Below are 14161 nucleotides of genomic sequence, written 5' to 3' on the forward strand. Positions count from 1 at the left end.
AAAAAAAAAAAAATCTGTGCACAAATAAATAATACAAGTAAAATATGAACTGAGGAAATGTAGCAATCATCGATATACAGTAGAGTATTTGCTGGTGTGTGTGGTATTAAAGGTATTTGCTCTGCAGCAGTGTGTCACATGCAGGCAGGTGGGAGGGAGGGAGGGAGGGAGGGCCGAGCAAGCGAGTGCAGCCACACTGGACTGAGTTCTCTGCTGGGAAACCCAGAGGGAACCTGGGGTCCAGAGGGAAGTGAGTGGATGACTAAATTTGGTTTGAAAGTGCTCACTAACATACACCTGTTTCCCGCAATCAAGCAAGCCACACAATCATGATGATATCAAGCGTTAGGCCTTTGTTTCTCAGTGCACACTCACCAGACCCAGTCAGAGTAGCTGGAGGAAAATGTGCTGACAAGAAGAAAAGCGAGGTCTCTCCTGCTACTTTCCTTGAAAACTGCTTGAGTTTGAGAGATAATCATAATCAAGGGAATTCAAAAGCACAGGTGGAAGACACCTAAGGAGATGCTCACAAAACACACAGACTTCTGAAACCCACCTCTGTTACTGCCTGCAAGATTTGCTCAAAAGTTTATGAGAAAAACATAACCAAAAGATTTCACCTCACACCCAACACTGCAAAAATCTCCATTTTAACAAATCATTTAGTCTCATATTCAGCCTTAAAACCTTGTTTCTTCAAACCAGTGAAAAAAATCTGACAGTGGGATGACATAATCCCTCTTGTGCCCAATTTAGTTTCTCTTGTTTCAGGAATTTTTCTGGTGACAAGTATAACTATGTTGAAACAAGGCAGAATGTGGCAGGACCAAGAAAGTGAAACTTGATTCAAAAAAAATTCTGGGAACAAGTGGTGTAGCATCGGAAGCAAGTGGGAGTTTCTTATCACGCTGGTGGATTTTTTCCACTTAATGCAGAATGAAATACCTTGTTATTGTGAACACTGCTGCACTGAAAGGGATCAAAAATCATTTTCCTCGTCTTGTGGAACAGATAAAATGTGTGAGCTATGGATTTGGTTCGGTTTGAAACACCTCAGGTCCAGCAGAGGTGAAACACATCCCGATTTAGTTTGGGAGCACCAAATCAAATAGATTGGAAGCCCAACTCGACTTTTGCCATTTCAGAAATCCCAGGTGAGAATGTCAGCAGCTCAGTTCCACCACACACTCATCTTTTTTCCCTTTTTAATCAATCTGTTCATCTAAAAAGGATTTCTCTATTTTGAGATTTTAATCCAGTGTCTGTGTTAATCTCTGAAACTCAGGGATTGGAGGACGGGATGGACAGGGCATCAAAGCCACTCAACTTCAGCCTGCTCTCACAATTACACACACACACACACACACACACACTCACATACACACACACACAAGCATCAAGGCAACCGATAAATCAAGCTCTCATAATGCCTCTCTGAAAATTAATTTTTGCAAGGCTCTGGGCTTGGTCATCTAGGTCAAATAGTCGCCGCTGGTTTGGTCGATTTCCAGGCATTTTTCAGTCAGATTACAACACACACACAGAAACCAGCGTGAATGACGGTCATGCCTATAGCAGGTTTGTGAAGTTTAAACATAACACAACAACTGGTTAGACACTGTGAGGCTCGACCTGAAGTCAAAAGCAGTGGAAAGTGCATGTGAACTTGAACATTCATAATTAGAGTTATTAAGGGAAATCCAAGTGGGAAATTATGTGACTCTTGGACTTTTGACATTGCAAAATGATGTTTTTCACTTCACGTTTATCCGCCTCACATCAGCAGAGCTACTTCTTCTGGGTACAATAGGTGGTTTATGGACTCTCAGTCAGCACAACAGAGTGAGCCCCCCCATGGATTTTACAGGTATTACACATGGGCATTGCAGCCTTGTTGCCTGTCACCATGGCTCCTAGGAATGATTAGCTGTATTGCAATCACCTGCTGTTTGTATTGGGTAACTCTGCACAGCTGTAGCTACGTGACATGAAGTAGTTTAACCAGAGTGGTGCTTGCAGAATCACAATGGACTGTACCCTAGTTATATCAAGCTCTGATATGCACAGCAAGTCATGGCATGAAAGATGCATTGACCAATCTGCTAAAATAGAGGTCAAAACAAGTAAAATTCTCATATCAGCACTGATTGACTGCAGAATTGTACAAGTTTAAGTGTTTTCAACACTCTCATGACACTGAGTTAAATGCTACGATGAAGTAGTAAAGGTGGAAAAGGTTATAAGTCACGAGCACTTCAAAGCAAGACAATGGATTCTGCCTGAAGAACGCCAAACTTGAAATGCCTGGAGACTTAGTAGCTGCCTTATTTGTAAGCCTTGTTTTGTGATTATTTCTTGCTTTGAAGTGCTTGTGATTTATATCGAATAAAACACTGTGTTTTGTGTATTGTGCAATTTCCCACCTGCTATATTTCATGTTCTCTAAGCCACAGGGGACTTTTTGTCCACTATAATTTCACGTGGGATCATAATTACAAATATGAATGTGTTTTCTCGTCGGTTTGGTTGGAAATGATGCTTTTAAACCCATGTGAAAATACCTTCAACCAAGAAAGAGCCAGGTAGTCTAGCCCCTAGTTGCCCTCTCAGGGCTCTTTATTAGAGGTCTATTACTGTAAAGCTGCTATCAGCTATGGGGGTCTCCCTGGCTGCCACTAAGCAGTAAATAAATATGAGCCTATTGTATTCTTGTAGCCTAACTGTCCTTGCTCTCCCATGCTGAGTAAACGCACACATACAATGGGAGGCCGGATTGCCTTGTCATTCCTGATCCCCCTAGATTGCATCCCCACCCTGGGAAAGTTGCATCAGAAGAAAGAGGAAGAAGCAACATGGGGATCACCGTCAGAAAACTTTTATTATTTTGCATGCAATAAATGGCGCTGACTAAATTCAATATGCTTCTTGCACTTTTCTCTCCAGCCTCGCAGTAAATTACATCATCTTATACATGCTATATTCCCAGCATGTCGCCAACAATGTGATGTAAAGTGCAATCATGAAATCCCTGTTTTGCATGGGTAAAATTGTACTTTAATTTACTGTGAGTGCAGAATTTGTCACTTTTATAAGCGTGTTCTAACTGGGAGGAAAAAAGAAAGAAATCGAAAGTTGTGCCGCTTGCTGGCCACCTCAGGCTGCTGGAGCTTCCTCTCCAGTTTCTCCACAGGAAGAGTGCTGACAGGGCTGCATGGACTCAGAAAGTTCCTTGTGTGGAAGAAAAAGTGAGGCCTTGAGTTAGGAGGGGTGCGCAGACAAAAAAAGCCCATGGGACAGCATTATTCAAGCCTGCGCCTAAGTCCAGGGCGCCCAAGCATAAGCCTGCCAATACCGGGCACAGGCAGGCTCTGCCGTCCCGTAATCACCGATGACATACATGAAGTAGTTTTCCAGATAGGTTTTCCTGTCCTTCCAGCTGCGAGTGGGGCAAACAGCACAGGAAGAATAACAGAAGTTGTAGCCAGGCTCAGGGAATGTGGCCTTTACAAACAGAGCACAAATAAAAAAGTTAAAAGGCGTACGGCTCTCCTCCTGAGAGCCTCTGAGTGAGGGAAGTGAGGCTACGTCCTGAGAGAAGGTCCAACCTTCCTCAGCTCCCCCACAGACTCAACAATACCCTGCCAATCAAATCAAACCCTACTCTTTTTTTTCTGTAAGGTCACCCTTACTGCAATACCTTACCTAGTCTTTAATTTGGTACCACAACCACTTTTATTACATCTTGGGCTTGTCTTACCCTTGTACCTTTTTTGACTCAGCCTCATCTTGGGCTGCAAGTTGACTCAACTATTTCCTGTCTTAAAGTTTGCAGAGAGATGTTTTTCTGCACATGCACGGTCCACCTTTATTTACTTTCTCCCTGGCACTGCAAACAGGTTAAGGGATTACACCTGTGTATATTTATGCTCAAACTTTATGCACTGATGAGTCAAAATCCTCTGCATTAATTAGCTGGATGTTGGAGGGTTTAGCACAGAGCTGCTGCAGATAGATCTGCGTCTGTATTGATCCTCAAGAAACTCTTCAAGCATCACTTTTACTTTCAGTGAAGTCGGGAATTTATTTAAGGTGCAAAATCACACAAAGTTTCTCAGCACACCTTACATTAAAATCAAACAGACTGATAAAGGGAGAACAAGTGGAAAGACAGATAGAGAGGGTTTATTATGTATTTTATAATAGGACTCCCTTTTCCTTGGTTCTCAGTGATGATTTGATTAAGTTGGTCTTGACTACAGTTCTGTCACACATACCATCACGCATGTCATTTACTCTATTTTAGATGAGGACAGGGTGTAAAAATCAGGTTTCGCCTTCTGCTGCCACCAGAGCAGCATAATATGCAAACTGATTTGACAGCAGCTTAGCACACAGTGCGCTCCCATCAGGTGCTGGCAGGTTGCTGGCTGCACACAGTTGCCTACCTGTTGGGGGTCTTGGTGAGCTGTGTAACTCAGGCTTACCCGGCTAAGTCAATCAGTAAAGGTGTTAAAGACGTCATGTCAACACAAACTAACAGGTGCCCCGACGCTGACAGGGAGAAGCAGGGGACGAGTGCGAGGGGACGGCTGTATCTTAAATACAGTGCCACTGCTATTGACATTGTATGGAAATGCTATGTAGCCTGACACACACACACATACACACACACACACACACACACACACACACACACACACACACACACGCTTATAACACACTCAATTATCATATGAAAAACCATGTTTACATGTCTGATATCATATTAGCTATCTTAGCCTTAATCCATAAATACCTCCAATGGTGACCTCAACTTTTGAAATATCAGCCTTTTATTTAACAATGATTATGCATGAACATCTTTATGATGTAAATGAGTGAAAAGGCTTTGTAAATTCCCTGGAGTTGAGCTCCTTGTCAAAACTATGATATCTGATGGCAGATGAGAAGAAAAAAAAATCTTCTGTAATCATTCAGTTTATTTCTCAATTGAAAAGATGTAGAAAACAAGTTGCTTCAGTGAAAGGGGTAAATAATATAGCAGTAATGGTGGTAAAAATTTTTTTTAAATATGTCGTTGTCCTGAAATAGCTATACTGGGTGTGCCTGTATGAGTGTTGAGATGAACAGAAAAAAAAAAAAAAAAAAAAAAAAAAAAAAAAGTTTCCATACGGTGTTCACGCAATGTCTGGAATGACCATTTAATCAGCATCTGAAACAAACAACCACACTCACACTTCTGTACACACACACACACACAGACACACACACACTCACAGACACACAAAAACACTCATATACATACTCATAGACTGAGTCACAAAGCACCAAGACACTGAGGAAGGGGTGTGACGTTATTTCCAGACAAATAAGTAGGAATGGCGCTGAACAAATTCTGCACTCTTCACCATAATTAAGACATTTAATGTGAAAATACAATTAATAATTGTCATCCAACTGATAGAAATTATTAAAATATATATGTAAATGTCAAATATAAATTTTAAAAAATAAATCCACTCCCAGACACAAACACACACTCCAGAGTGTTTGAGGATGGTGTGTGTGTTAATCATTCTTTGAGTGTTTGTTGACAGGCGTTAGTCTCTTTGCTGAGGGACTCTGATAGAGTATTGTATCGGCCCAGCAGGTCACGGGGCCACACCCAGCCGCTCCATTCTCCTCACACTGTGTCTGTCAGACCCCGTTACAGTAATCATCTGTCTGGCAGTCAGCGTCTGTCTGTCTCTGGGCTGCAAACCTGGAAACGCGTCTTAAGTCATAACAGCCACCCAGGGGTGTTCCTGTCTCTTTTTGCGTGCAGGACCGAAATCTGCTCCCTCTATGTCGCATGAATGCAGGGGAATATGCTCAGTTGAAATCTCTTTCATATACTCAACAAGTCGTTTAGTCTCATTTTCAGTCTTAATAATCTAGTTTTTCTGTAAAACAAGTGAAAAGATCAGGATCAAATAATCCTGACGGTTCCAATGCGAATCAACTTCCAGGACTTTCTTGAATTAAGTGTTATTTTCTTGACCCTGCTGAAATGACATTTGCATTAATATTTTATATTAAATTATTTGTGTTTTTTGTTAATGACATGTTATGTAGTAACCCAGATATTCTATATGAGCCCCAACAGGTTGATCCAAAACTCTGACCCAGACTAGCATATGAGTACTGTGGAATACTAATACAGACACAATACATGATCTCACAGTCATTTAGACCCATATTCAGTCTTAAAAAACTTGTTTTTCTCAGTACCAGTGAAAACAAATCTGACAGTGGGCTTAGATAATCCCACTCCAATGTTGGTTCCATGTTCTGGTTTCCAGAATTTTCTTGAATCAAGTGTCATTTTCTTGATATTATTGGGCTGATCTGCCTTATTTTGCCCAGTTTCAACATATTTATACTGGTTCCCAGAAAAATCCATGAAACAAGTGAAAGTGTACTGCAAACACGTGGGATTAACTCATCCAACTGGCAGAGTTTTTCACAAAAAAAAAAAGTTGGTAGCACTGAATATGAGACTAAATGACTAAAATGTGGAATTTTTGAGATTATCTATCTATTTATTTATTTATTTTATTTTATTTTATTTTATTTTATTTTATTTTATTTATTTATTTATTTTTTTTAACCTCAAGCCACAGTCTGCATCAGGTCTGGGTCCTATCTGAAGTAACACAACTGCTGAGCATGCAAAACTGTGAGACACACAGGTGAAAAGCCATTGAAACTGCAAGGCCAGGACTCCCCTGATGAGGTTATAGTAATCTGATAGGCCCAATTAGTGCTTGATTAGGGTTTGTGCAGACTGACTCATAATGAATTGCTGTTATCAGATTTATTCACTATCAGACACAGACATTTGATTCCACCACAAATTCATGCTCTTAAAAGCCCCTGGCATGTTTGAAGTCAGGTTAAAGCTTGAATTTTCGTCTCAAGGATTAATATTTTCCAGTTACAGAGAGAAATCAATAAAACCTAAGACTAGTTCATTATTAGAGGAGCGTACTTTGGGATAAGAAACCGTCGAGCGTCTCACTTCAGCCAGCTTCCTGTTTGAGTTTCCTCCTCAGCTTCAGAGAGAGGAGATGTGTCTGCAGGATAATACACGGATGAGCATTATCTGCAGACAGCAGCCCCAAATTTACCCAAAATGCACCCTGGGCAGGAAACTATTGATGACCCTCATGTGGGAGTTAAGAGAAGAAAGACTAATTATGGCTCACAAAATCTGAAGAATGTTCCAAGTGAGTGAGCGCAGATCTATTTTTAGGTTTAATATAAACCCCGGCTATTCGCATGTCAATATTAGACATACAGAGCTGGCATATTTACATATTTAATCTCTAACAAGGAAACTATTTTATTTTTGAGGAATGTCCTCTCTGGATTACAACATGTTTGACATGTTGAGATTCCACACATTCTTCGCATGGTTGATAAGCTCAACCGGCCCTCAGTGAGCTTCCCAACAGCTTTTAAATATAAGCATTAATCCCTGGTATATTCACTGGAATAACTAACATCAATATTCAACATTTTTTTGTCTTTTAAAAAAACATGATGCACTCATTTAATGCACTCATTTAACTCCAAGGCTATTTTTTTTATGTTGACTTGATCTTTTGGCCTTAGAATAATTTCAGAAGCAGATGAAATTTTAATATGTACTTTACTACTTTGATAACTGCTGGTCCAATTTAAAGAAAAAAAAATTAGCCAGTGGTAAGGATAAATGAATGGCAGTCAATGGGGCAAGTCGTGACATGTTTCATAAATATAATCACTTCATCTGATTAAATCATAACACTTGAGTTTGTGCTGGAGAAGATTTTGCCACAAACTGTGAACAGTATCATAAATGCCCATTTATAACCAAAACAACTAAGCATACGTTCCAGTTTAACATTGGTTAGAGACGCTTCTTGTTTTCTGCAATCTTCTGCAATAAAATAATAAACATCCTAAAAATACAGTTGAAACCCAGTTTTGTAAATATTAGAAAAAAAAAAAAAAAGTTTAACAAAGATATCCGAGTGGTCCTGCTGCAATCTTCACATCGTCGCTGCTGTTTATTGTTGATTATATTTTCACCTGAAACACTGATATCATCCGATTGTTTTTCCTTCAGGAAATTCCTGCCACTGGATCCTAATGGTTGCTAAGGGGCCAAAGTCCCAGAAAACCACAACTTGAACTCAAAGCTTTGAGTTCAGGTTACAAAGAGGGGGCTGATTTTTAAACCTCAAAAGAAGAAGTGTGAAAGTGAAAGAAATCAGTTTTATTGTCATATTATTGTGTCTCTTTTGCACTGCCCTTCTTGCATCACGCCACGTTTTTGTATTACACACAGCAGTGTTTTGAATTATTGTCATGGGAATTGAGCTGACGTCAGGTTTCTTCCGCTCATTCAGGTGGCGCTGGGCTGGAAGGTCTGAGCGGAGCAGGTCCTCACATTCCTAATCAGCTCTTTTGCTCTCTCCTCCGGCCAGGTCATCCTTCCCTCTGCTTGTGTCCTTATCCATTTCCTTCCAACAGTTTAAGATCTGATTTCCAGCACTGACTCATAATGTTTCCCTGTACAGATTCATTTCCAAAGGATGCTGTTGGAAATATCTTTGATGCACCTGACACGAGTTTTGGGGCGACTTTAGGACACATTAATCAGCTTTTTGGCCTCCGTCCTATAAACGTCCAGTCCAAGTGTGAGTGTGAGCCCGGCCTCCAGGCCCTGACACAGAAAATATAAGGCAGGGAAGTAAACATTTTCGTAAACGGGTAAACATTTGGCAGCCAAAGTCAAATGAGTTTGTAGATTTGTCGATATTTGGCATATTTTTAGAGCCTTTGTGAGATGTTTTAAAATGAAACAGGAAGTTGGGAAGTTTATGCCCCTGGCGCCCACTCTATTTCCCTCTCTCAGCCAAGAAAGACATGTGGACGCAGATAAAACAGTGTGTCAACAGATTTGCTTCTGCCAAGGGGTGGGCAGTAGCTGCAACATTGTTTGACATAACAGATGTTGGAAATCATTTGAAACCATCACATTACACCATTTTCAAAAGAAAATAATTTGGGGTTTTAAATATTTTAACCCTTAACAACCTATATATTAATTCTGCACAAGAACCACCCAGACTGTATCTTAATAAAGACATGGATATATTATATTTTCAATTAGTTATTTATTAATACACAATAATTACATTGGAATGCACCACACATTATTTAAGAAGACAAGCTGTCAAAAACAAAATGACAAAATTCACAACACTTTCAGCATCACTAATCACTTCTGTACCTGTGCAAGTGATACACTGAAAATAATTTAAATAAATACACCATGCTCAATGTACACAGTTATTTTTTATGACAGTGAGCGTCCCTCTCTGTGGTTGTTCTGCTGATGGTAGCTGCTGGGGTCCACCGACTCAGGCCGGCAGGGGGAGGGACCCAGGTACTGTTCGAACTCGCTGCGGTCCAGATCGTACAGCATGTCCATCTGAATCTGCTCCAGGTAAAACTCGAGGGAGGGCCCAGCAGAGCACGGCTGCTCCCCGTACACCCTGAACTCCCCCTGCTCCCAATGGGACCCCGGGCTGCCGGAGCTGGACAAACCATACTGAATCTGCCCGTGCTGACTGCCCAAATAAATCTGGGGCTCTGCGGGGTGCGCCGGCGGGCTCGAGTACATCAGAGGCTTGTTTGAGAAAGCATCTGTTGTGTCTGGGAAAGCAGGAACGTTGGAGTAGGTGCCATGCAGAGGGGTGAAGTTAGCCGGGGAGTCTGGGAACGTAGGTGTGTGTGGGTAGGCCTGCTGCTGGTTCTGGAGGAGGTAGCTGAGGTTGTATGGCACGGGGAAGCCCTTGATGCAGAGTGAGGAGAGAGGGGCCGGGGCCTCTGCAGGCTGCACCTTGGCGCTCTTCTTCAGCTGCTTCCTCCTGCGGGGCTTGTACTTGTAGTTGGGATAGTCGATGGTGTGCTGCACCCTCAGGCGCTCGGCCTCTTGCATGTACGGCCGCTTCTCTGCCAGAGACATGGCCTTCCAGGTCTTACCTGCAGGAACAATCGACATTAATAATCTGTATATTCATTGGTTAACCAAAAATAGACTTTTATTGCAACATAAAGCAGGTGAAAACTTCAGAGAGCATGAAGTTGAAGACATGGCTACAGGCCTACATGTAGCTGACAGGCCAATTGAGATGGAAGTTTTTCAGGTCACCAACAGCCAATAAAATAATTGATTGGATATTTCAATGGCTAGAGTGAATCCTGCTCTTAAACTGGAACATTTGATTGAAAATGAAGTATTTCTCATTTTGCTGGAGAACCTTTAAAATTGATTGTTAATCACTGTTTTCATCTTCATGTTGGTGAAGTTTTGACTCTTTGACATGTTTACCTTGACATATTTTAATGAAGGTCTTGAGGGGAAAAAAAAGCTTACCAAGAATTTTGCTGAGGTCGGTGTTCTCCAGGTCCGGGTTGAGCTGCGCCAGACGCCTGCGCTCCTCCTTGGTCCAGATGATGAAGGCGTTCAGGGGCCTTCTCACCCTCTGCTGCGTGGAGGTAGATTTGGCCTCAGGGCTGGAGCAACTGGAGTCGGAGTTCACCGACAGCGGACTGGAGGGCGCTGAGCTCGGGGAGCGCACCTCGGACATCTGCTCCCCGTCGGCGGCAAGCACGTCTTCGCATTCAAACATCGCGTTGTTTGCTCCGAGTTGGAAAGTGGCAGGGACGCGCTGGAAATGCATGGCTAGTGATGATGCGCTTGATGTCATCTTCCTGGTGATGGAGGCTGACGGCTTGCCTATATGTACCCACTCCACCAATAGGAGGCCAGGAGGAGTGGATTTAAGGTGTGAATTCCAGGTGTTTTCTCGGGTCAGTGATAGGCCTATCTGCTGCCCCGATCAACGGTCTCACGAAACTCCAATCTGAGGAAAACCGAAATAAAGTGGACCTGTAACAACACTCAAAACTATTGCATTTCTGCTGCATTCAAAGCCATAAAAATCATTTCCAGATTTGGTTGGTAGGGATGAAGTGGAGGGTAAAGCCACATAAAGCCAAAATCCACCTTTTATTTTACATTTGTGGAACAGTTTGGCTCACAGAAGACGACATAAATATGATACAAAATGCAGATTAGGCCTATATGCATATATCAGTATCAAACTCACAAGTGAAATAAAGATAGAATATTTTTAATTAAAACGACACTAATGCGTTTTTGAAAAAGTTAGATTTTTATTTATAACCTGTTTGCTTTATGATGATCACAGACTGTGAATTATAGTTTATGCCCTATGCTAATTATTTTTTTTTAAACAATTCTGATTTTCGGGCTAATAAACTTTTAGGTGCGTTTCTTTGACAGTTTCTGACAGAGGCTAATAATCTAATTGGAAAAGAAACCGTTTTCCATCTTGATTCACTTATTAAGTCCATACAGGCCACTTTGTAATTAGATTTTACTATTTGAGATAAATGGAATTTAATCAATAGGTCCTGAGAGGAAGGGTATTGATAGGTGGACATCAAAGTTTTCAGGAGGCAGGGCTGGTTACTAATTACATTCCGTGGCTCTCAGCTCTTATCGGCCATCCACTGTCTCTATCAAAGTGCATTTTACAAGACTGAAACAAACATGATCAAGGCGTGTTTATTACATGATTACCGCACACAAATATTTGCCCAACAAAAAGATAGGCCTGTATCTCTAATTTCGACAAGGGGGACGTGATGAGCTCACCTTTATACTTCTGGGACAAAAATAATAAAATAAACCCCATTTTCCTTGTAGCCTATTCATTTACCTTTACCTTTAAATCATCATTTAATTATTAGATGGCAAGTAACTATGAGAAATGTGAATAGACTGACTTCCCAAACTAAGAGACAGCAGAAAGAGAAAATCAAAGGGGCAAAGTGTATTGACAGCAGCCCTTTGGTGTGGCATCAGTGCAGCAGAGACTCACAGAAACTCCAGCAGGGATCAGGGCAGCTGCTCTGGCATTTTGTGGTGACTTCCTCATGAAAACAATCATTCATACGTCTGGAGCAAAAACTTTTCAGTTTTGCTAAAAAATCTCTCTCTCTCTCTCTCTCTCTCTCTCTCTCTCTCTCTCTCTCTCTCTCTCTCTCTCTCTTTTTTTTTTTTTTTTTTTCAATAATAAAAACCGAAAGAGAACACCTATATTGGAAATGGACACCCCTTGTTATACTAATCCTGTGATAACATACACATATCACAGAAAACTATGGAATATTTTAGGAATATTATAGGAAATTAAATAAAACATACTATGCATTACAATACGTTTACATAAAAATGAGCACCTCAGACACATTATAAGTCCCTATTAGAATTATAATTACCGTATTATTATAGTCTTAATGTTATATCGATATAGGGATAAAAACGCCATACCATACAATAAAATGGCCATAAACTGATTATTAATTATCAGATATAGCTATCTACCATTATAAGCTGCTATAATTAAGTGTTTTGCGGCAGAAACTCCACAGGCGTGTGCCCACTTTAATATAACAGGATGCCATTACAGGTGCTTGCCTCGTTCATAGGTTTCAGTCAATGAATCCGGCCTTTCTTGGGCACTGATGGCTAACATTAGACAAACAATAGATGCCATTATGCTGATTGGAGCAAAGTTGAATCTGCAATACACGACCTGGCCTAATACCTGCACCTGCACGGCTTTGTCACGGCAGACGAGTCACTTATGCAGCTTCTTTAGATTGTAAATATATGTGTATTAGCCCATAGGACAGAGGATGTTAATATACAAGTTCAGCCCAGGCAGCTTGATCCATTGTGCAGCGTTGTTTTGCATGCAGCAGGGATTATCCAAATATCACAGCATTACTTCAAAGTCCCCATATGAGCATTTTATATTGATATTATTACTGATGCGCCATGGGATATAAAAGATAGAAATTAAGATCATTATAACAGCCTGTCTTACACACCCCATAATAATTTGGATAAAGTGATGATTTTTCGTTGCATTTTAGTCTTTTTCAGGCCAAGTAAAGGCCTAATGGAACCTGACACCTTAATCAAACAGACGGGTCAATATGGGACAGGGGGTAATTCAATAACAGGGTGATTAAGGTATTTTCTTTAAACTGGGCCACTCATCTCCCTCTAAATCTGCACTCACGTCTGAAAAGTGTGGGCCTTATGGCGGAATTTGAAATAGAATTATCATTCAATGCCTTTTATATTAGTTTGTGTGTGTGTGTGTGTGTGTGTGTGTGTGTGTGTGTGTGTGTGTGTGTGCGCGCGCGCGCGCGCGCGCGCGACCGTGCGTGCGTGTATGCATGATGCGCGCGCGTGCGTTTCACAGGTTGTTAGAATTAGAGGCTGAATCCACATCCGCGGTGTCAAACAGAACGCACGCTCAAATGCGCGGTGAAAAAGCGCTAATGGATTTAATCAATTAGCTTGAACGACTCAGCGTGAATACAATAATGTTAGTTTCGGCTGATCGGGCGAGTTGAGTCGGCTCAAAATTAGACAGTGCATGGGTGTAATGGGCTAGCCGGTTCTCAAGGTTTAATATTGTAATTTTGGCCTCAGGATATTGTTTTAAATTGTGCCCAGAACGTTTATAAAAATGTTTCTTTTTCATGACGCGTGTCCTTTATTCCCAGCCCAGATGAACTGCTAATCTCTCAGTAGATGACAGTAGGGTATCACTCCATTGTCCCATGGCCAAACAAGGAGAGTACAGCAATTGAATGGGCACTATGCTTTCTGAATAGGGATTGTTCTCAGTGGCTTTCTGATCACAATGTTCCATTGTATTGGACTGAACTAATATATGGGACGCTCCACTCCTTCTTCACTTTGTATGAGGGATGGCCAAGCTGGCACAGGTAGAGCTCTGCACTTAGGACCTACAACACCTAGGAGAAGGAGCATATCTTCATCAAGGGGCAACTTCCCTGGATTTACAAGATCCCGGACCCCGGGCAAATATGGATAATGTCTGTGTTTCTACAAAAACACATTTGGACCCACTATCTCACTACCATCATGGTCTGGCTCAGTGTATGAGGGGCTTGCTGGTCTGGATGGTTTGTTGTTGTGATGGATCAACCTGCA

At 41.4% G+C, this 14161-nt stretch overlaps 1 protein-coding gene across 1 annotated transcript; it reads right to left on the reverse strand.

Annotated features, from left to right (window-relative positions):
- Positions 1–9388: 9388 nt before the first annotated feature.
- Positions 9389–10778, reverse strand: sox32 (SRY-box transcription factor 32). The gene is made up of 2 exons (XM_030079630.1): positions 10472–10778; positions 9389–10077 (listed from the first exon to the last, which is right to left on the reverse strand). Exons 1-2 carry the CDS (start codon positions 10776–10778, stop codon positions 9389–9391), a joined length of 996 nt encoding a protein of 331 aa, XP_029935490.1.
- Between the last annotated feature and the right edge of the window lie 3383 nt (positions 10779–14161).

The sequence above is a fragment of the Myripristis murdjan genome, chromosome 20 (assembly GCF_902150065.1).
Source record: "Myripristis murdjan chromosome 20, fMyrMur1.1, whole genome shotgun sequence".
NCBI lineage: Eukaryota > Metazoa > Chordata > Actinopteri > Holocentriformes > Holocentridae > Myripristis > Myripristis murdjan.